The sequence below is a fragment of the Apus apus genome, chromosome 5, assembly GCF_020740795.1.
Source record: "Apus apus isolate bApuApu2 chromosome 5, bApuApu2.pri.cur, whole genome shotgun sequence".
Taxonomy (NCBI): Eukaryota; Metazoa; Chordata; class Aves; order Apodiformes; family Apodidae; genus Apus; species Apus apus.
The window spans coordinates 5929843-5953573 of record NC_067286.1 but is presented as its reverse complement, the minus strand read 5'-3'; the positions used below and the strand labels follow the sequence as shown (position 1 = coordinate 5953573).

Genomic DNA, 23731 nt, shown 5'->3' with positions numbered 1-23731 from the left:
AGGTGTTTGAAACATGTAAATGTGGTGCTTAGAAACATGGTTTAAGCATTGAACTTGGTAGAGTTAGGTTATGGTTGGGCCTGGTGATCTTAAAGGTCTTTTTGAGCGATTCTGTGTGCTACTTGGAGCTGTGTCTGGGGCTTTGGGAGGTGTGGGAAGGGTTTGATCTTGTTTTGCTATTTTTGCATTATATTGCAGTGGCATATTTTCACATTATATTGCTGTTTTATTAAATACAGTACTTACCAGCACAGTATGAATTTGGATTGTAGCTGATGCATTGGATGCAGTTAAAATGACGTTTTCATGCTTGTTTTCAGAATTTAAATTACTTTTCTTGATCTTTGCTGCTGGAGTGGAATCCATCTTGAACTGCTGTGGTAAATAATCTCAGAAATTGTCAATAATACAATAAAACTTGGGAGCAAACTCCTGCTTGATCGATGTTGAAGCTCTGTCAAGGTCAGTGATAAAACATGTTCTGATAAAGGTTTGTGAACAGGCTTCCAAAAATGAGTGCTTGGAGTTAGGCCTTGAAAGCGAAGTCAGGCAGACATTGTCTTTATCTTTTTTTTTTTTTTTCCCCTTGTCTTTTAGTTCAATTACTCATTTTTTTTCATAGTAGAAGGGAGCAAGAACACCACGTAGGACAGGTCATAGTCGTGTTGTTTGTTGGGGCCTTAATTTAGCAGTCAAAGCTAAGACTGTAAGAGATTTTGGTGTATAATACCTAAATAGTCAGATTTTTGAAGAGCAGACTCACTGAGTACTACTGCTAGATGACTGTTCCTGAAAGGGAGTTACTTCCTTGACTATGTGAATACAGATACAAGCTCCTTGGTATATTTAAAATAAAAAATGAAAAAAAAAAAAAAAAGCTGATTTTATACCCAGTTGCATTTTGCTTGCACTCACAAAGTTTTTGGAGCAAGTGGTGCTTGTTAAAGAATACCTAAAGGTAGTGTAGAGAGGAGGATTTTAAACCGTTGCTTTTTATGTTCTCTCAGATTGGTTGAGTAATAAAAATGTCTTTGTCCTGTCCCCTCTCTGAGTTGTGTGGGGTTTCTGTCAGTCATAAAAAGGCTATTCCAGTGTTCTTGCAGGGGAGAGCTCGCTTTAGAGATTACGAGAGCCTCAGCCTGTGGTTCTTTGACTGAAAAATACCCTCTGCTAATGATTTTGGTAGTTGTTGGCTGCTCGGTCTATTGCTGGTCTGGTCTCCTGCGAGGAAGCCGCACATATGCTGCCTTTCACAGGACAAGGGCATTTACAAGACAATGGCCGGAGCCGCCGCACGCTGGAGGGGCTGGCCCATGGCTGGCCGGGTGATGGCTTTGTTAGGTGGTGGTTGGACCTGGTGCTCCCCTGTCCCTTCGCCGCACACATGGGGTGCCCCACTAAAACCAGCAGCCCTGGCAGGCTGCTGCTCCGGTGGGTTTGGAGAGGGAAGGGGCCAGACAAAGAGGTCTCCCCAAACTAGCCTGCACCTACCAGGGTGTTATTTCAGTGGTGTTTTCTTAAAACTTTTGTTGCCTATTTGTGGCTGGGAAAGAAGTCCTTCAAGAAAAGAGCTGCTGTAGTTCGCTGTAGTATTGCAAGTTGGACTTGGCAGGGCTAGGTTAATGGCTGGTCTTGACTTTAAAGGTCTTTTCCAAGCCAAAGGGTTCTATGATTCTGTTTCTATAGCATTTCTGTGAAACAGAGGCTGCCTACGCTGCTGAAAAGCAGAGGTAGTCCTCAAATGCCCGGTTTAATATGCAAGCATTGGTATTACATCAGTTTGGTTATAAATAATGAAATACAGATTACCTTCTGTATGTTACATGCAAGCAGATATTTAATTGTACACGAGGCCATTAAGCCCAGCAGGGTTTATACCTTTGCCTTCACGAGCTCTCATTTTCAGACAATGCTAGTGCATCATGTGCAGTCCCAACAAATTAGTTCCCTGTGTTGCCCGGTCCTTTCCCAGCTGTCTGCTTCAGGATGCCCAGGGATGTTTCATCAACATGCCTTGTTCCACTTGCTTTCGTGTTGGGAGCTTCTGGCTTGCCGTGGGTTTGGGCGAGTGCCTGTAGTTCTGCCAGATTTCAGACTGCCTGTATTGATTTTGTTTTTTGTCATCGCAAGGGCAGGCACAGTAAGCTTCAACTGATTTTTATTGACGATAATATCTAAAATGTAACAGTATTTCAGTGGTGAATACATGGAAACTGTGTGTACTGCTTAATGTGTTTCAGAAGTCCCTGTTACTTTTCTTCCTTAAATACAAGAAAACAGGCGTGTAATGCCTCATTGAAAGAAGCCTGTAGGGGTGCTTTGTGAGGGTCTTAATTAAGGGCTTTGAAAGACTAAACAAAAGGAAAAAGAAAATGCTACAGGGTTATTGTTATTCCAGCCCATTGGCTCAGCGAGCTGACCATCCATTGGTGCCTTCTGTCCATTTGGGAGCTGAATGACACTTTTGTTCGTGGTTAACAGAGGTGAAAGAAGCCAATTATTGGCTGTCTTTTCCACAGGGCAGCTGCAGACGGATTTCACTGCAGGCAAATATGGACTTTTCTGCCACAAGGGTGGTTGTGATGACAGTTATTTTTGTGGAATTATATGAAAGAAAACAGATTCCTCCCCCTCTCCAGTGACTTGTGTAGATGTTTATTGGAAACTACTGTGAATATGCTGGCTGGAATGGGAATGTGTAAAGGGCTGGATTCCCCCTGTAACAGTGTACTTGGCTTTTTCTCTAGGCTTGTGAGAATGAGGTTTTTTGGTTTCTTTTTCCTCTTCTTATTTTATTTTTTTTCTTTGTAATTGCAGTTAATTTTAACTATAGGGTTTTTCTAATTGGTGTGCAGTGTGCATTAACCCTCTTATGGCTGCCAGTTCAGACAGTGCTGGCTGCTTTGTGTGCTGTAGTGTCAGCCAACCTCTGTGGGTTAGCAGGAAGGCCTATAGCAGAAAAATAAATATCTGCATGCCAGTAGGGACCTCAGATAGGGTCTCTGTGCCTGAAACCTCCCACATCTCTATCAGTTGGTCCAGTACATGATAACAGTCTTTCCCCACAAATCTTCCTTTTATAATTCAAACCTTATTTTTCACCCAAAAGTTTTCTTTGTTTGTGCCTCTGGTTGTGGTTTAGATGTGTGAAAAGACTCTGTTGATGAAGAACCAGGTTCACAGACTGTTTTGATTTTCGGATAAGGCTGCTCCAGTTTGGGGCAAATTTTGAGTAAGGACCCATATCTCAGTCAGAGTTTGTTACACTGAAAAGCTTCTTGGCATATTAGCTGCACAGGAGGCCTGTCAGTGGTTGTGACAAATTGCTTGTGGTGACCTCTTTAAGTACCCACCTAAAATTTGCATTTAAGCATAGTTTGTATATAATAGTATATAAAAAAAATAAAAGAAAAAGACTGTTGATCTTCTTATGTGGCTTTCTGCTGCAGGTAAAAGAATCTGCCTTTTGTCCTCTGACCTTTGGAGGTGGAAGCACTGTGGTATTTCTCCTTTATCTCTCTGTACATACAGAGAAGTTCTTGGAGAGCTTTCAGTTGGTTTCACTTCATCCAAACTCAGTTCCTTTACAGATTTTTAATAGTTTTTTAATATTTTTTTTTTTCTGGATGTCTTTTTACCTGCAGATGTGGTTGCTCCTGCCAGTTTCCACTATATTGCCAGCCCATATTGATTGAAGTTAGTCATGCTTCCCTTGGGCTTAGCATGGTTCAGGCAGCCTTGCTTGAGGCTCTGGAACCTTTGGATGGTGTGGCTCTGCAGGCACTTGTTACGTGTTGGCCAGTGTCAGTGGAAGGGCTGTACCTCTGCCAAGATTTTGAGATCATGAGAGATGCATACATGTGCGGTGCTGTGAAGTTGTCCACCCAACGCTGGCAGTGATGGCTGTGTGCACAGAGGTGTCAGCAGTGACAACAGTCACTGCTCTGTCACCTTCTCCTGGGCATGGCAGCCCAGCTCTCAGGGAAAAAACATCCCATAGTCTGATGTTCCAGCAAAGGGAAGTCTCTGGATATGAGATCCTGCTTTGACTGGTGCAAAGCTGCAGATGAAGCTTTCAGGGGGTACCTTATCACTCTCTTGAACTACCTGAAAGGAGGTTGTAGTCAGGTGGGAGCTGGGCTCTTTTTCCAGGCAACTAACAACAAGACAAGAGGGCATGGCCTCAAGCTGCTCCAGGGAAGGTTTCATTGGCTATTAGGAAGTACTTCCTCACTGAGAGGATGATTAGATACTGAAATGGACTTCCTAGGGAAGTGGGAGTGGAAGAACCATCCCTGGATGTGTTCAAGAAAAGGCTGGATGTGGCACTTAGTGCCATGGTCTAGCCCATGTGGTCGTGTTGGGTCATAGGCTGGACTTGATCTTAAAGGTCTTTTCCAGCCTTGGTGATTCTGTGATTCTGTTTGTGAAGGCTTGTGAAGTCTGAGGGTTACTTGCAGTAGTAGAGCTAGTCTGTTTGTGCAGTTGTGAAGCTTCACAACTTGGACCACTGAGGAAAAAACTGTATGTTTTTCACAAGGCAAAGCATGCATGGAGTTTTTTTTCTTGAGATGAAATAATTAACTCTGTGGTAAGTCAGATAAGAATGAGATGATTTCTGCCACTTTCATTATACAAGATATCCCATGTTCAGTCCTGTACTGTTGAAGTAGAAGCTGAACCTGTAGCTCTTCTCTAAGAGTGAACTGGAGACATTTTATGCAGCTTTCATTTTGACTCATGTCTAAGGTTCACTGAAAGGTAAGGTGGATGCTCAACCTGTGTCTTCATGCATGTAAGAGACTTGGCCATACATCTCAAACAACTCAGCAAGAGCAATGTAGCTGAACCAGTATAACCCAAAAGGATGGGAATCTTATATGAAGCTAGAGAGACTGTTTGGTTTCTTGTATTTGGCTACATGTCTTGTCAATAGGCAGCAACCCTCATTTCACCATTTGTTGAAGGTGCTGTTTCCCCAGTGAAACACAAGGTTAGACATCAGTACGTGTGAATGCTGCCACGTGGGAGACTTCAGAAGATTTTAGGCAGACTTTAATCTTTCAAATGTCATAAAGTGGAAATTACTCTTCTGTCAAAGTACTTGATGATGAATAATTTCTGAAACCTAAGTTTTATGTCATATCAAAACCACTTGTGTTTCACCAGCTACTTTAAGATGCCTCGAAAATTTCTGTGTAAAAGCAGGTTTGGTTCTACAAAGGCCATTCCAGGTGCTGCCATGAAATCTATTTTGATTTCTGGAAAGCTGTACTGTGTGCTTTTCGTTTTCCCTCAGTATGTAGATAATTATAGTGCTGTATTGCAGAAGAAGTTGGGGTTTTTTTGGCCAGAAATAATTTTTAATTACATCCAAGTTACGTGTTTACATGTAAGTGGAAAAAAATATTAAATGCTAAAGTTCTGTTGTATATAGATTTGGATGCTTACATTTTGTCTTCTGGCTTCATTGTATCAGTGACTGTCTACATACACCAGTTTTATTTTGCCTTTTTTTTTTCTTTTTTTTTTTTTGCTTTTAGCCTTCTAAAAATGTAGGGCTTACCCAGACTTTTGAGGCTCAGGTTGCTTTCTAAACATTGGGTGGGACAGAGTAGGAGACCAAAATAAACCAGAAGAAAATGAATAAAGTTCCCAAGTACTTAGAGTTACTCAAGTTGGCATATTTATGAAATTGGATTTGTAGCTGTTTGTGTACCCCTTTTTTAAGAGAGCAATAAAACAGATTGAAAATGCAACAGAAGATTTTTATATGAATGTATGTGTGTAATGATAGTGCTTCTTTTCTATCAGTGTAAACAGGTATAAGTGCTGGGCTCTGTCTGGACAGCTCAGAAATACTGGTAGCTTTATCCTCCCCCTTCCTCTCAGAGATGCAGAAAAGATTATTCTTCTTTGAACTTGGAGTTTGGGAAGGGGAAGCGACCTGTCCAAACCCACAAAATGAGTCTGTGCTGGGGTGAGGAACTGAACCTTGGTGGATCTGTGTCCGGAGTTGTAATGGGGAGCTTTTGGTGAGAAATGTTTGTTGTAGTAAATATTGTGTTGCTAGGTGGAGTGAGATGTGGTGTCCTTGGAGTCCAAAGGGTGAGTGTGGCTCCCTGCACTCCTGTTGAGGCAGTTTAAGTTTTATGGAATTGCCCTTGAAGCTGTTAAAAGGAACAAAACTTGCCTAGTAGGTGCTTGTGGTTATGCAGCAGGGACCTGAGACTGGAGGGGGGGGGGTGGACCCAGATCTCATTAAACTGGTTTGATTACATAGTTTGGTGATGTTCTTAGTGTTTCAGCAATGGCTGTTCACAGGAGTTTTTGATAAGAAAAAAATGCTTGAGAACTTCCTCAATAGTAATGAACAGAACCTTGGTTTGGTCATGGGTGACGTGTTTATGTCGGATCTAGCAATGTGTGCTTTAAGCTAAAATGCAGATAGATGTCTTACCTGGGTCTGGCTTAACTTGGTAAAGAAAAACATCGAAGAGTAATTTAAAAATTACATAGTTACTTTGGTGGTCCAGTCTGACTCTGCAATGGTGAGGACAGTTGTTGCAACTGACAATTCTGCCCTATTTTAGCTAGGTTGCAAACACAGTCTAACTTGATTTACTTAAAACATGGCAAATGTTTTTCTGTAACACTCCCTTAGGGAATCTGGTGTTGATTTGCTTGAAGGTGAAGCTACATGCTATGTTTCTTTTTGGAGCAGAGTTTCCACTATCCCCTACAGTACCTTTCCTCATTCTTACTGCCATTTCAGTTTGCTGCCTCATCATTGTGCTGATACAGCTCTTAGTGAGGCCATGCTATATGGAGGACTGCTAACCCCACCTGAAATAGTTCCACTATGGAGATGGAAAATGATGGGAATATAAGCCAGTTTTCTGGCTACACCTTAATGCACTTAAGCATGTAACCTGTTGGTGCATTCTCCTTTTTCTTTCATATGTGAAGAGCTGTGGATTTAAAAATACATTCCCTCTGCCTGCCTTTACTGGCTTTTACAAATACTCTTTAAGTTTTTCAAAAAATAATGGTTGTGATTAATTGTTTGGGTGTATGTGTTTGGGCTAAGATGATTCCAGGTTCAAGCCCCTTAACCTGGAGAGTTGTTGTTCCACCCAGTTTACTGCTTATTGTTACATGAGGTGAAGGCATTAAAAGCATTCCTCAGTTTCTCATGTCTGGAAGACATGTCAGTGAAATACAAAAGTATTGCTAACAGGAGAAGATAATTTTGAAAGCTTGCACCCAAAGGCTCCACCACCAGGTGTACAACTTGCCTTAGCTCTCTGCCCCAGCCATCCTGCCAGGAGACACGAGACAAGCTGGATGAAGTGCAGAAGACATTGCAGTCAGCTTAAAATAATTTACTTAGGTTTGATCCCTCTCAACAACTGCTGTGTTACTTCTCAGGGCATGATAATCAGCCTGGCCAAAGATGTTTTGCAGTGGTCTTTTGAAAATTGTTGGTCCTTAGAGATTTTTAACTGCTCTGCTGCTCTCCTGTAGTCTGTGTGTTACCTCAAGTGGGTGTGAATCCGAGGGGATTATCACCAAATGCTTATAATGGCATTTATAAATATATATATATATATAAAACACTTTCCAGTGTTTTAGTCTGTCGTTCCTTTGTAGTCTTGGATAAGCATACTACTTTTTAAATTTTATTTTTTAAAAAAACTTTGAAGTCAGAAGGTAGCTGTGACATAAGCCTGCTGAGAGCTTCCCTACCAGGAGTTTGGGTGGTAGCAGGACATTGGAGGTTGGTTCCAGATCAGGGATGTGGATGATGAGAGTTTCCACTCGGTTTTGTCCATGGGCTGCCTTGTGGTCTAGCACGGGTTGGTCATTCACTTTTTGTGATGGATACCCATAGATGCAGGAGGAGTATCTCAGCACAGGCTTTCCCTCAGACTGCTTGACTAACGTGCCTGTCACGCTCACGGCCTCATTTTTTATTTTTTGTACTCAATTCCCTGGCGTTACTGAATTCCAGAGAGTAAATAATTATAAAACCATGAATAATGCATAATTTTACTCTCTGCTATAAATAATCTCTAACTATGTAAGGGAAATACTCTTGCACAGAAAGACACTTTGTTTCCTCCTCCAGTTTACCGTAAGCTTCCCTCAGCCTGTAATCCGCACCAAACGTGTGGCTCTTAAAAATTAACCAAAGAGCATGTTAATTTGCGCTATATTCCTATTCCAGGATACGATCTCTTTCATAATAATGCAGTGGAATTTTTTTTTCTGCGTTAATTCCCCACCATGTGTCAACATAGGCCATTAACCGTATGTGTGATTGCTTAATGGCTGGCCTGCAGTGACTCAAATACCAGTTCAAAATAGGTCTTTGCATACAAGTATTGTTCTCTCTAAGATCTTGATGATGGCTTGATTGGCACATGAATAGGGTACATTAGAGCTAGTTACTGTGTCTGAAAGAAAGCTAAGACATCATGTTGGAAGGAAAAAAAACAACACCAGGTTGATGTGACATGGGAAGGAGGAGGCAGGCGAAGTGACTTAAAAATATGGTGGGGGAAGAGGGGGGTTGGTACTTCTGATGCAGGAACAGACCTGTCTGAATTTTTTCAGCCTTTCTGTGGCTGTCAGTGAAAATGTTATAGGTCCCTTTTCAGCAAAATGCTAAAAGATTACTGCAATCAGCATTTTTTAAAAATATTTTTGGGGTTTTTTTTTGTATTTCTACTGAAAAGGGCTCTGTGTACCCTTCTTTTAGAAAACTTCTGAATATCTCAATCCCTTCTAGTAGCTGCGGTTGGTGAGTGGACTGAAGTTTGATTGCTTCAATGAAAATGCAGGTTAAAGGCTTCATCCCCAAGTGAGTGGCCACGTGAACATTCCAGTTAGTTTGAGCCACAGAAAAGTGGATGGAAACACTGTGTATAAACTGTTTGCATGGCTGTTAAGAGTATAAATCCGCTCCTTGGCTTTCAAATGGAGTGAGCCTTCACATCTAGCAAACGAGAAACTTTAGGAGCCGTCTTCCTGGCCTGTTTTCCTGCTTTAAAAAAAAAAAAAGGGAAAAAAGAAAGCTAATTTAGTCTTTATTTTCCCTCCCTTTTTGTTCTGCAGTTTGGGTAGAATTTACTTCTGCAGTCCCTGCTTTTATTTTGAGAAGGTCATGGGGGTAGCAGCTGGACATAGCAGGAGAGCAGCAGTGGGCAGCTGAGCAGGGCTCTGCTGGTGCCTTTGGGCAGGTTGCTTCACCTCTGCATGCCAGTTTTCCCTCTCATGCTGTTTGTCTTGTCCATTTAAGCAGCAAACTCTTCCAGGTGAGGAGTGTCTCCGACTGTGTATTTGTACAGCACCAATCACGTTGACACGTGTAACTGGGGCCCTTGGCTTCTTGTTGCAATGCAAACAGCAGATGATAAGACGCTGTGGTGGTTAGAGGCGATAGCACGGGTACTTAGGAAATAGCAAGTGTATTTGCTGGGTGGGAATGCAACCTGTCCCTTGTTCGGCCAGTCACAGCAGATGTTGACTAAGGCTTTAAGTATTTGGATATTTCCTTTCCTACAAGAATGTTTCCTAGAAGAAGTGGAAAAGGAAACATGCTCGTAAACAAAAAAGAATGGCATGGCTGATAGGCTTTTTGTCATTGCAAAATAGGCTGTGAATACAGAACAGGTTTCTGTGCTTTTTACATGCCAGAGGTCTCCACTATCATGCCAGAGGCAGCAGGGAGAGATGTAATCACAAAGAGAAAAATCTACATTAAAGCAAAAATTGGTTTCAAATCTTCCATTTTCTTTTATCATTAGCAACTTTGCCCATATTGAAAGGAACAGCAGATAAAGATCAGGAGAAAAACGCGTTAAGACGTGGCAGTAAGGATTGGAGGATGTGGGATAGTTAATACTGCAGAGTTCTGGCTGTTGGCATACCCAGGGGACCCTTCCCACTGGGAGGTGGGTCCTGGTAGTTGGGCAGACCTTGTCAGAAATTGGAGAATATAATTTTTAAATACAAAATCAGTCTAACATACTGGGACATCTTTGTGCCATTACCATATAAATGTTAGCTAAGAGTATAGGCTGATGTAGCCAAACCTTGCAGTGATAGATGTAGGTAGTATGTGAAAGGTAAGAAATTAATTATGCAGCACGTTACTAACTTTTTTTTTTTTCTGACTCAAACACCATCGCAAGCTCAAACACTTTCCAAGCGTAGGGTCTGCTGTAAACATGATCTTTATTTTGCTTGGCATTTGTTTGCCTCCTGTTCATGAGTTATAGCTGTTGGGGTTGGCATGTCTGCATATATGTCCTCGAATTTTAGCTGCATTCATTGGATCCACAGTGCAGGCAATTACTGTTCAAAGCAGTAGATGTGAAGTGCTTCTAGAAGATAATTGTTTGATGCTTCTTATCAGGAAGATAACAGACTCAAACTTTTTATTTTAAATTTAATTAGTTTAATTAGAATTTCCTTGCTGATCCTCTAGACTTTTATACTTTCATTACATACAGAATACAATTAAGGTTTAGGACAGTATTAATGTAAACTCATTGACTCTCTCCCTTCAGTGGCTTTATGTTCATCCTGAAGAAGCTGGCTAAATGGAAAAGTAGGTCTAAACCCAAGGATGTAGTTCAGCTGCTGGTCTCCCCTGGGATTGGCTGCTGCGGTGTGTTGATTTGCTTGAAAACTACATTTGTTTCCATCCTGTGAGCATGTTTCTGCAGGGAGTTCTGCACCAAATGCATTTCTTCAAGACCATAGCACCACAGTACAATTTAGATTGGTCTAACCTTCAGTTTCCCTGATTTCTCCTCTTCCTCCCTGCTGCAGCTCCTCTGCCTCTCCCTGCTGTTGGCACACCAGGCAGTTCTCCTACTTAAAGCAGATTTGACCCGGACTGAATTTGAAGCACTGACCATCACCATACAACTACTGTATACTTATGTCCCTTTTATTTTTGTTTATCAGCAAATAATTGTTGGTCTGGTAGACCCACGTGAAGAAAAGTAACTGTTGCTTTGTCTTGTTGATCTTTGCCTGTGTTACCCTAATTGGAGCATTATCCATGTATCAACGATCCCAGTGGTAATGGATGGTTAGTTGTTGCTGAGTGTTTTCCAGCATCGTGTTGGCTTGCATTTGCAATAACCTGGCTTATTTAACGTAGTTTCCGAAGTTATTAACAGCTCCAGCTTTTCCTCGTACTGCCGAAGCTGGATCAGGTTTACTACCTGGGGAATTTTACATGAGATTAAGACCTTTTACCTAATGGTTTTATACAAGAAGGTAGGAGGGCTTTATTCAAATAAGATAGCTCTGCCTAAATCATTTTGTAAGTGTTATAATTAAATAATGCAATGGCAGAGGGCCCAGACCTTGGAAAAGACTGAATGGAGCCTACAGTATTACATGCTATTATCTATCAGCAAACAGGTTAAGCTTGCTCAGAGGGAGTATTTTATAGGATTTTAAAGGTGCCTTGTTGAAACATGATCTTCCTTCCTTCAACAAACACTCCTCTCTCGCTCCTTCTCTCTCCCCCTTCTCTTCTAAACTTCACAAAAGATAGAGGTTAGGTGAAGAGCTGAAAAGAAGTTACCTCAGTGAAGTGACAGCACAGGGGAGTATTTTGATTTTATTTTTTAAGCAACCAGTCTCAGTTGGGTTTGGCTGAGATCTAATTTTCCTCTTCTGTAGCTAGGTATCTTGTGTTTTTCTAGCTTAAGATCTTCATATAAAAAGTGGAGTATTTTAGATGCTTAACCACACCTTCAGATGCAGTACACACCAATGTGGTGGGAAGGTGTGTGTGCCCCCAGATCAGTGCAGATCCAGGTGTTGATAACCAAAGCTGCAATGCAGGATAGAAAACCTAGCACCCACATCTTCTGTGAGTTTTAGGAGACAAGCCGGTACACCAGAGCTGGGTAGTGAGGAAGATTTCTTTGCTGAAAGTGGGCACACCTTCTGTCTGGCTACAGTGAAGAATGGTAGGTCTTGTTTAAAAAAAAAAAAGCTGTTGAAGTGAAGTGTCCCTCAGTCCACAGAGACTGGCATCACTTTCCTTTTCAGTCCCCATCAGTTACTGAGTGTCATTAGCTCTCATTCTCTGCCTATATCTTGGGCTAATTTATTTATGATTTTTTGCCTGTGCTTTCTGTAGCCCTCTACAGAAGTCTGTGTTTCCCATTTTGTGGTCCCTCTTTGTTGTTGCAGCTTTTCTTCTCCTGCAAGAATTATTGTCCCCCTCCTCCATTTCCATTGTCTCTAATCAGCTGTCCTTTCTAGCCTGAATCCCACTCTGGAAGTGAGTAAGAAAGATGTTTAGGATAAATCTAAGATGGTCAGGCTACTTTATGGTCAAGGCAGTGCTTTAAAATGAGTGAGAAAGAGATCTGTGTGCTGCAGAAGGTGCTGTGACATGCTGTGTGTTTTATCTGATTCTCTTTTGTGTGATGCCACCAATGAAAGCTGTGGCTTAAGCCACTGTCTAAAGATAAGCAATAATTTATTTATTTTTAAAATGTGAGAGAATTAGTCAGTTACCGTTTAAGAGATGATAAGTGGTGCTGAGTTTGGTGGGGCAAAGATGGCCAGAATTTAAGATCACATTCCAGAATAAATATTAAGGGGACTGGGGAGAAGAGCAGCCTCATGACAGGGAGTTTATCACACTGGAAGTAACTTGGAGTGCTCGATCATGAAAGGAATAGGAATTATTGGGAGGTTGGATGGGTTTTACTTCCAGATGCCTGCAAAGTTGAATGTGGGATATTTCTGCTTACCCTGGAGCCTGGGGAACTCTGCCTTTGGGTAGTGGTAGCACAAAGAATACTTAAAAAAACACAAACGACCAAATCTTTCCTTTAGGAACCAGAATTCTTGCACAGAAAGAGTATAATAAAGTTTAAGTGCATTATATTGCCTAATTTAGATTTCTGAAATCTCCACTGCTGTTTGCTTTGAGTAGTTTAAATCTTCTGCTTTACATGGAGAGATGTGGTGCTGGGTGTTCTTACTGTGTCCAGTAAAGGTGCCTTCCTCTCCCAAGTTCATTTATCTGATTTGATGCCTACTTTCGACATAAGGAGGTTTTCATGGCTTTTTGTGTCCTTGGTGGTTAGTATACATAGAAGTATTTTTAAAGACCTGTGTTTCTGTGTTAAGTGAAAGCAAGGGACTTTACTAAACTGAGCTGGCTATGAAGATTTAATGTAATATTAACCTGAAGTGATCTACTGAAGCAGGCTGTAGCCAACAAATAACTGCTGGAGTACCTTGGCTTGATTTTTCACATTTAACCTGTAAAAATTAGTCTCTGCAGTACCTGGGATGGTGAAATAACACTTCCAGTAGGTTTCTTCAAGATACGTACTGTTTTGTTGTTGTTGTTTTTTGTAGTACCTTTCAGTAAGAAAGACAAAACTTCTGAGTGAGTGTGTGAGTCTTACTTGTCAGTAAAACTGCAGCCAGGGCAGCAACAGCACTGTAGGAGGGAGCACGATTGTGTTTATGTTCTGGCGTTACATCTCTCCTGCCTGAAATGGCGAAACTAATTGTAACTATAAGGCTGTGATTCATGTTATCCCCGAGATGCAGACACTTCTTGCTAAAGAGGTTACCACCTTCAGCTGCTCATCATTAGAGTTTCGATGCCAGCTCCTTGCCCAGTCACGCCCTGACCTGCCTTGGTTAAAGTTGGTTTGAGAGGGAAGACTTAGCCTGGCTGCTTAGTACAGATAAGCCCGGTTAATGGCTAACTGCTGAAAGGTGCAGGTCTGGCCCTGGCTTCTCCTTCCTTTTCCTGACAAATGTACAGTGTAAAACCCTGTCCTCATCTTTTGCCTCTTAAAGCTGCTGTTTCCTTTTTGTGCTTCTTGGGGAAAACATCCCAAATATAAGCATGGGGCTGGGTTTAACTTCAAGACAGAGCGGTTGGTTGCTGGGCTGACAAGGTCATACTGCAAATTGGTGACAGAACAAGAAATGTAACGTAAGCCAGATTCAGAGTTTGAACTTCATTGTTGCAGTAAAAATAAGGGCAAGCGTGGGGTTTTTCTGGTGTTTTGTTTCTTATTTTTTTCGTTGGATTTGTTGGGTTTTTTTTGGTGGTGATTGAAAGGTTTGGCAGTGTGGTGCCTGAGGTCTTTCTGGTAGAGCTGGAGGAACACATGGAGACTTTTTTGACGTATTCAAAGCATGAAGTTGTATTTTATCTTTATTGTGTGGACTGCCTCCTTGATTCTACATAGACTGATACAAATATTTGAAATATTAGAAATACGAAATATGTTTTTTTTTTTAAATAAAAGCAGTAGAAACTTGGCAACGGCTGTTTCTGTTTTGGATAGTGATTTGGGGGGGAATACTTGATATTGTTTTGTGATATATGCTGCTAGTCGATTTTTGTTGTGCTTCTATAAAGCACCTATTATTAAAAGCATCTTCCAAATTTAATAGGCAAACTTTTAAGAGAGTAGTTATTAAGTAACAAATTCTAGCGATATGGGTAAATGCTTCCATTGAACCTCTTGAACTACTTAATATTTAATTACCAGCAAATAGGGCACATTCTTTGACTAAGGATATTCTGTAGACTTAAAACCAATACATTTATTTATATAAACCAAATCAAGTTTTAAATTTTGGCTTCTAAACTTCTTTATAGGTCTTTCCTTCTATATTTGGTGGCTTTTTTGTTGATAATGCAACTTCAGATAAGATTGGTGTATTTTCACCTTCTTGTCCCTTATGCTGAAACTTAACTTTTTTCTAGCAGTTTTTCAAAGTGTTACCGACCCGAGTATGTTGATTGGTGAGCCACTGGCAATCTGTGATTTCTGCAGCAAAACTTGTTTTGTATAATGTCTTTAATTAAGAAAAAAAATTGGTTTAAAACTTGCATGGTGGTCATTAAGAAACTTTGGAAGTTAGTGACTTGATATTTCTCAAAGTCTGCAAATCAGTGCTGTAAAGATATTGGCTTATTTACTGAGTGGGAGTTATAACATGTAACGAAGGCAAATATAGAAACTTTGTAATACTTCCAGATTTTTAGCAGGGAAACATGATAAGCAGTCCCTGAAGATTCACGTGATAATGTCAGACAAAATTGCAGTGTGTCTCTGTGCCAGGTTTTGTTTAAAATGCCATTTGACCGAAAATAAATGTCAGTAGAATTTGTGTATTGTAATCCCTGTATTAAAATTGTAAATGCTAACATTTGGAGCTACAGGCAAAAAAACATTCTCTGCTAATTTCAGATCCCAGAAAAAGGCTGGAATTATGTAGAATTTGGCTGCCAGCCATGCTATATGTCTACATGATTTCTGTCGACTTTGCTTAGGATTGTACATGCCACTTCTGAAAATCAGGCATTTGTAGCTCTGGAATCTTCAAGACCTTTGCTTTCGGATGGACGTGATTCTTTACTACTTCTGTAGCTATCCTGTCATACCACAAGTGTGTTTGCAGTCCAAATCCCTGACAAAAGGATGTGTTGCCATTCATAAAGTGCTTTCTGGTGGTATGTACTGTTGACTTAATTTATACTACCACCATTTAATATTGTGTATATGATTGTAGGGTTTTATATCATCTAGACACTCTTAAGAGAGTTGTGATTTGTCTTGCACAGCTTACAATTTCTTAGGATTCATGTAGGGTCTCCTCTCCTTTATTATTCTCCTGCTGTTTTCATAAATGCTTCCCAGTTGATACTGGAAGGGATGTGTAGTCATATGGAAAGGAGAGGACTGGCCTGGGTGTGTGAAATGTGTGTATTCATGACAATTTGAAAAATGTATATGAGGGGGCAGGGAGAATAAAAATTGCAGTCTCCTGTGGAGCAGACAGCTGACAATTCATGTATCTGATACTTTTATTTACTTTCCTTCACAAGAAGAAAAATGTCCCCCCACAGCAACTGCAGCATCTCACGGTACCCAAGCTGCTGTTGAGACACAAAGCACCTCTTAAAACACACAGGCTGTAGAATTTAGAAATAAATCATCACCAGCTCAGCTCCTTCTGGAGCTTAGTGAAGGAGCCTGTTGCGTTGCAGTGGATTTTCTTGGTTGTCTCTCACAATTGGGTTTGTTTTTTATGTGCTGAACCTTATTTTGATCTCCATTGCTCTCAAGTTATATTAGTATATGCTAAACAACTTCTGAGGAATAACTCTCTTGGTTTACACTGGGGTATGAGAAATGAAGATTGGCTTGCTAGTTAATAAACATTTAGTTTAAAGAAACAATTGCCTCTAGATTTAATTTAAGAGTGCAGCGTGCATGTCAGTGGTGGGTGGGGGCCTGTGCTGCTCGGTCAGGGGCAGCAGAACAGTTGCCAGTTACTTGTTAATCTCAGCATAAATTCACTAACATCAGTTGACATTGTCAACTGCTGTGGGGAAAAAAATTCTGTTGTCAGTGTAAATAAGGAAACTTTTTTTTAATGAGCTATGGCAAATGGTAATGTGGGCATTCCTTGCAAAAAGGGGTTTAATTAGCTGCTGCAACTTTTTTTGGTAAGTTATATGGTACTGACATGGCGTTTGGTATGTCACAACATAAAAGAAGGCACAAATGTCCCAAGACACTACTTTCTTAGGAGCAGCACTGGCCCCTCTGTATGCTCCATGCTCCACTTAGGGGCCTGACTCTGAACCTTCGAAGGTCAGCACTGAGACCTTCTGTGGGTGGGAGCCACTGAAGATATCCTGAATGTGGAACTTACTAATTTCTCAAGGGAGTTGTTTTTGCTGCTACAAAATAGTTTTTCAGAGATTTTTGCCCTTCTCTTCTACCAGGAAGTGTCTAAACTCATCTTTCTCTGCTTCATCATAAGAAGTGGTAATTCCAGTTGAGGCAGATACTTGAAAAATTTTGGTGGCAATGGATGGGTTAAGAACATCTACTTCAGCAATAGGCAAGGGCTGGTACTTATGTTCTGAGGCTGAGCATTTTAGGTGGCAAACAAAATCTGCTTCCTGTGTGCAGCCACCAGCCCTTCAGATCTTCATGGAGGAGCTCCAGTGGTACTTGTTCATTATCAGGGAGATGGATGGGGTGGTTTTGTTATGTGTGCTTTTTACCTGAAATACATGGGATGGTGTCACATACATGCTAGAGAAAAATTTGTGGAAGGCTACAAGTGGAAGACGACAAACAGAAGGAAGCTGGGAGGGCTCTACTAACAAGTCTCACTGAGTTGCCTGTTAAACTACACATTTAAAAAAAAAAAAGCAGTAACCAAGTGGAAAGAAAGAACTTGGATTATGTCCTGAATTGTTAGGCAGTTATTAGCTTAATTATCAAACTGAATTGTTTTCGTGCTACTTCTACTCGCATTGAGTAATATCTTGCTTTAGGACTGGATTATCTGTGATGGTTATGTAGGTGTGAACTGAGGTGATGGCACCAGGTTTGCCACTTACTGTGCTCCTTCAGAAAGAAAAAAGCTGAGCAGATCTGCATACCTATCATGTAAGCACTTGCTGCCGACCTGTCTGTGCTTAGGGACTGAGAATGAAATCTGCTTAAAACTATTACCTTCTATAGGTTTTGTAGGAAAAAAGACACACACACAAAAACAACAACAAAAACCAGTGGTAGAGCTAGGACATGTTTCTGCTATTTTTGTCAGTTGCTTCAGAAGCCGTGTTTGCCAGAAGCTCTTTATTAAGTCCCAATGTGTGTATTCTTTGCTTTTTTTTTTTTCTTTTTTTTTTTTAGAGACATTGTGGGATGAAAATTTGCTTGGTGGGTGGTCACAACCTTTTTTTACAATTTTTTTCCTGTGCTGTGGTTTTGGAGCAGTCTTAATCATCTGTGCTAGAATTGTATGCATATGTAAGTTGGTAAAAATTAGTAATGGGAGTAACAGGACTGTAGAGCCTCTTCCAGATATGCGTGCCCTGTAGCTTCACAGTAGATTTTGTTTAGAGGTGTCAGAAAACTTTTTAATCAACTTTTCATGACATAGATCTTTGCTGTGACTGGATCCTCAAATTACTGTGCTTTGAAGTTTGACATGCAAATTTCTAGACTTTTCTAGAAAGAGATACTCCTGTGTGATGCTAGAATTTTTTTTTGTTATCAAACCATCTGATTAAGCTTTCTTCTCCTCCTCCTTTTCCTATTGTGTAAAAATCCCTTCGTGTTTATTGATGAATCTCTTATTTTTCCTTCCCCAGAGACATCAGCATGAATAACATCACAAGGCTACCAGAGGATGCGTTCAAGAACTTTCCCTACTTGGAAGAGCTGTGAGTATTTCACACGTTAAAGCTTTACTACAACATCAGATGGCTGTGTAAAGTGGAAGGTGGGTGGGGAAATAGTCTTAAGTTGAGCTGCAAACAGAGAAAGCAATTATACTCAAAAAAAAAAATCCTGTACAAGTTTGGAAACCGGAACAGTAAATGCTACTTACAAGGGACTTTTTACTTTAATTATTTTAATCATGGCTAGAGTGATGACACAGGCTAATTACAGTGTTATCTTTGGATAGCACGAGAGGTGTGTAATTACCATTGTTTCCAAAGGAGCTACAGTATAGCTGTTGCATAAGTTCCATAAAGTATATGTTGTTTAATGTACTGAGCAGCTTACTCCCATTGTCCCTGTAGGCTGCAGATGCAGCACTCACAAGCCCATCCAGACCTGCATCAGAAAGTCAAGTTCTGTGGTGCAGGGCTTCTTGTTCTTAGCTTATCTGTCATAAATTCTTTCTCCAGTTCCCATCTCCCTCTTGTCCCCTCTGTCTTTTTAGGGTTTTTTTAGGTTTAATTTAGGTGATACTTGCACTTCTGAATCCTCAAGCAGAGCTAAGGCTCATGTGCCCATTTTTCCTGGGCTGAAGTCTTAACTGCAATCCCTTTGGGAAGTTGAAGCATCTTTTTGCAGCATAGCCCTGGATTAGATTGGGTTTCAGAGTCATAAGCAGGGAGAAGGCTTTGACTTTCAATTACTGCTTTAGTACTCTTATGTACTTCTGTAAGTACTGTTATGTGACAAGTGACTTCTGTGTGCCTTAGTTTCCTTATCTGTGAAGACAAGGTAGTAGTTCAACCTTTGTCAGTGTGTTGAAATTCCAACAACATGCAACAGATAAGACAAAGCCACTGCAGTTTGCTTTGCTTCTCTTGCATTTCCAGTGTTAAAGTAGCATTTCTTATATCAAAGAGTATTTAAAATAAAAGTTAGCCTGTTCTTATTTTTAACTTTGGCTAGACTGGAGCTATGAATGTTATGTTGAGAAATTTTCCAGTAAATGTACCTTACGGACAGAACAGCTCATTTTCCCAAAGAGACAAACCTTTATGAAGTAAGGAAGCATTTTTCCAACTTTACAGATGAGGAAACTGAAGCAAAGAATTAAAACTATTTGTAAAGGGCAACAGGATAAATCAGCCGCATAAAAAATCCTAGAGATAAAGCCCAGGACCTTTTGTTTCTTGGTTGTTTGCCATAACAAATGCAACCACCATACCTGACTGGAACAAGGATATTTAAAATTTGGCAACAGATGGCTTACTTGTTCCTGAAGAAAAGCTTGCATTCCTGAAAGCTTCTCTGTTCTTCCTTGCACTGTAGCTTCATTGGTTGGTCTAGTAGGGTATTTTACCTCTCCTTACAATTTTGGGGTCTTTTTATGTCCTAATAATGTAGCAGCTACTATGACTAATACAGGTAAATAACTCAATTTGCCCTGTTTTTAAAGAGTTTTGATCCAAGTCAGCCAGTTGGACAGACTTATGTCAGGTGAATTGTGTGTGGTATCTTATTTCATGCTTAACAGGTTCCAGTTTATTGCCTCTGATTTTTAGCTATTGCTTAAATTTGCAATATAGTGTAGAATACCTCATGAAGGAAAATAGGTTTACCAGGATTTCAGGTGGTGCATTTGTGTAATTGACGCAATTTATGAAAGTCTGTATGGCATGAGTAGTCAATTAAAAAAAAAGCTAATTAGAGGTCTAGGGAGGCTTACTTGGCTCAGAATATATACCAGCCACTTCCCTATGTGCTTTCTAATATGTGCTGCTCTATGTTTGTGTGTTGTTCTATTAGACTGTATTTGTAGTTCAGTTTTTTCCAAATTCTTTATACTCCTGTTTCACACCAAAAGTTGAAAAACAAACAATTCTGTTTTCCCAACTTCAGATGACTGTGGGAGACTTCATTTTTTCCATATAAGTAATTAAGCAATAAAACCTAACTGGTGGGTGTGCATATTGTGCAACTTGTATAAACCCTGGGGTGTGTCAGGAGGTAAAGAGAAAAGGCAGAGCCTTCAGCCATCATCTGTTGTGCTTATTGCTTAAGAGCAATTTGCTACGTGTACCTCATGTCCCCCTGAATTCCAGCACTGCAGTTTGCAAAAAAATAGGCTAGTGTTAAGTTCAGTATCATATGTGAATACCCAGAAGCTTCGAATCATTCCTAGCATGCTTGCTTGAGATGTTAAAGCAACTGCTGGGGAAAAGAAACTCGCCCATCTTTACAAAAATAATGATACTTGGCAAATGTTTGAACATATTTGAATAAATTGTAGTTTCTTAGTACAACAGAAAATACTACTTGCATTCAAGTTAGCTCCTTACAGCTGCAGAGGTAGGAGAACCTGCAGAAAGACTGAAAAGAAAAACTCTCCAAGTCAACAGTTGTCATGGATGCAGAAAAGCAGGAAAACAACTGTGAGAGCAGAGCCATAAGCAGGCAGTATTTTTGTACAGTAATTCAGTTGAAAACCATTAACTGAGAGCTGTGAGCTGTTAGTAATGTTTTGCAGCAGCCGGCTTTGACTTTTGTAGCCTATTTGCAGAGGCTCTGGCCATGCCCATGAGCAGTGAAATGAGGGAAGTTTCTTCCTGTTCTAGAAAGACCTGGTTATGATCATCTGTTCACAAGTCAACTCCAGGTTCCATTGCTTCAGGACGTGCTCTTCCTAGAGGAAATAAAATAGACTAAAGTAGATTCAAGCAAAAGCATCTTAACTTTGTATTGGAAATGACCAGCACCAGACGTGATGCATTTTTGCTTCATTCTGCCCATTTTTCTCTATGGCATAGGGTCCAGTAATTTTTTGGTCTTTATTTTTGCTGGTTGTGGACAGAAAAAAACCCAAACTATTGAACTTCCCACTGTACACCTACAGTTTTCCCTCTCCACTCTAAGATGATTTTCAAACTTTATTCCTGGCTTTTATTTGTAGTTGAACAAATCCAAATTCTAACAGCCAGACATTAGTAGAAGTTGCTTTTCCAGCACAGAAACCTGGATGTGAGTCTCTGCAGGAAAGAGACTGAGCTGAAGCAAAGTGGTGTTGAAATCTGTGCTGGAGGTGAGTTTTCCATCTCAAACTTTTCCCAAGAATTACATGCCTCAGGCAAATGAAAGTCCCAGAAACTTGATGGGAATCCAATAAGTACCCACCCCACCACAGACTTCCAGTAGCTCTTCATCCAGGAGACAGCCCCAGACACCTTTCTCTTTTGTCAAATGCCGTGGGAGATCAGCCCCCAACAGAGTTAGTTAATTAATATTGCAAAACAGTATCACAGGGCTTAATTGAATCTAAATGGGAGGCAATTAGATGTATTATGTAGGCAACTGAGTCTTACACAGTGCATGCATGAAGAGGATGGGATTAAAAAAATGCAGTAGGAGTAATTTAAAATGGGGGTTGTAATTTCCTTAATGCAATGAATTATTTGGCAGGATTGTTTTCCGAATCCCAAAATGAGCACTAGTGAACCAAAGTGAACAAAGGAGCATACCAGACTTGTAAAAGCTGCCTGCTGGATTAAAAGGTGCCTTCTGTGGCACTGAAGGGGGAGCAACCTGGCTGCTTCAGTGTGTGCCCACTGGCATTTTCAGATGTGCTGGGTTATCAGAGACACCTGCATGAGACTGACAGGTCTGACACAGATGGGAGAGCAATGGCTGGTAGTTGGGGCCAGGTGGATGAAGACACCTGAAATGGCCTTGTTTAGGGAACAAACTCCCTTGCAAAGTATAAAATTTGCAGGTATAATCTGAGTTTTTGTACCATTGAGAGAGTGTCCTACCTGAGTACTACTAACAGGTACAAGCAAAGGCATTCCAGCTTGTCTGTGGGCAGCATCTGTCTCTTGGGTTATGTGCTCCACAGGCCCCTCTTTGCAGCCTCGTTACACTTCTCGTGTGTCTGTAGGATTCTTGCACTATTTATAAATGTTATAAAAATTCTCCATCTCTGTGTAACTGATACTCATCTGGAAGTAATTTGCAAATGATTGAGGATCAGACCACCAAGGGTTTTGCCACAGCAGTTAATGAAGTGTATTCTTCAGAAAATGCTAATGTAAATATGCTGCAACCCTGAACTTGATATGGAAAATATCTAAACTGAAAATCCTTGAAAAACTTGGCCACAGTTTTCTAACCACACCTTGAAGTATTTATAGAAAGATAGAAGAGGGAAATACAGTTAGATAGTGCAGTGTTTTTAGAAAGCACAAACCATTTTCCAGTGTGAATTTTTAACTAGAAGAGCCAGGCTGTGTTGTGTTCTGTTGGTCTTCTAAACAATTGCAGTTCCTTCTAACATTTAAAATTATCTAAAGTAGTCTGAAGGATTTTTAACTGTATGATTTTCTTTCACTATATTTGTGAATGATCTGCTGGATTAATGAAAAAGGCACTCTCTCCTCAAGGAAGGCAATACAAAATGATTTTTATTTTTGCCAGTTTTCCAGTCTGGCTTCAGAAACTCGAATAAAGCAAAAGGCTTCTTAACATAACAAGCTTTTAACCTTGTTTTGATCTCCACTTCTAGCCCTTTAAAATGTTGTCTTATTTGCCTCACAGTGATGGGCAAGGCTTAGATGGTAAGGTTTTGTCTGTCTGGGTGCTGGCCATCTGAGAGCCAGTTGGGAGGCCATAGGACAGCAAGCTGTCCTTCTGTCTGTAGGTTGTCTGTGACACAGGCACATTGTTGTCTGAAGGGGAGTACAGGTCACCTTCCAACCAGTCAACCTCAGGGCAGGCTCTGACCTTCTGCAACATGGATGAGGGAGGATGTGCTCTGACTGTTGAGGTTTTGAGGACCCAGTACCACTGAAAAAAAAAAAAAAAAAGATCACTCATGAAGGCCCCAAGAAGCAGCAGTGCTTGATTACCTTCCAGATGTGTCCTGATGTCCAGGTCTGTTGTGTTTCTGGTTTTTGCTCATAAATGAGATGGAACAGCCTGTCTTTTGTGACTCTACCCTCAGATTTTTTTTATCAGTCAAGGACAAACTTTATTAAGGTTTTTATTTAGTAACTGATGAAAATGATGAGAGAAAAGGTGATAAAAGAAAAAGCTAATAAAAACATTTTAAAAAGCTAATCTGCTTTTTAAGAAATGAATAAAGAAACAGTGAACAAGAGACAGCACGTGTGCAACTAATTTTTCAGGAAAAGGTAGATCAACTCAGAATTTCCTTGCCTAATTATATCCATGCTGATGACAGCATTGAGAGATCTTGCTTAAACATCTCAAGCCCCTCTCCTCCCCTCAGCCAATCTCTGAACATGGCTTTTAATTGGCAAAGTATATTTTAAGAATGTAAGGATTAATTAAAATGCATACTGGCAGTGAAAATGAAGTGGTTTTGCCATAAGGTTGTAATCAGGAAGTATCTGTAAGGGAAATGTCTAGAGTTATATTTCCTTGACTGCAGCTGAAGATGA

The 23731-nt window shown here is 40.5% G+C and overlaps 1 protein-coding gene across 1 annotated transcript in view; it reads left to right on the top strand.

The window, feature by feature from the left end:
* LGR4 (leucine rich repeat containing G protein-coupled receptor 4) overlaps positions 1-23731 on the top strand; it is a 79708-nt gene that overhangs the window by 17115 nt on the left and 38862 nt on the right. Inside the window, exon 2 of the mRNA XM_051622079.1 lies at positions 18206-18277. Within this exon, the coding sequence (XP_051478039.1) occupies positions 18206-18277 (72 nt within the window). The remainder of the gene's footprint in view (positions 1-18205; positions 18278-23731) is intronic.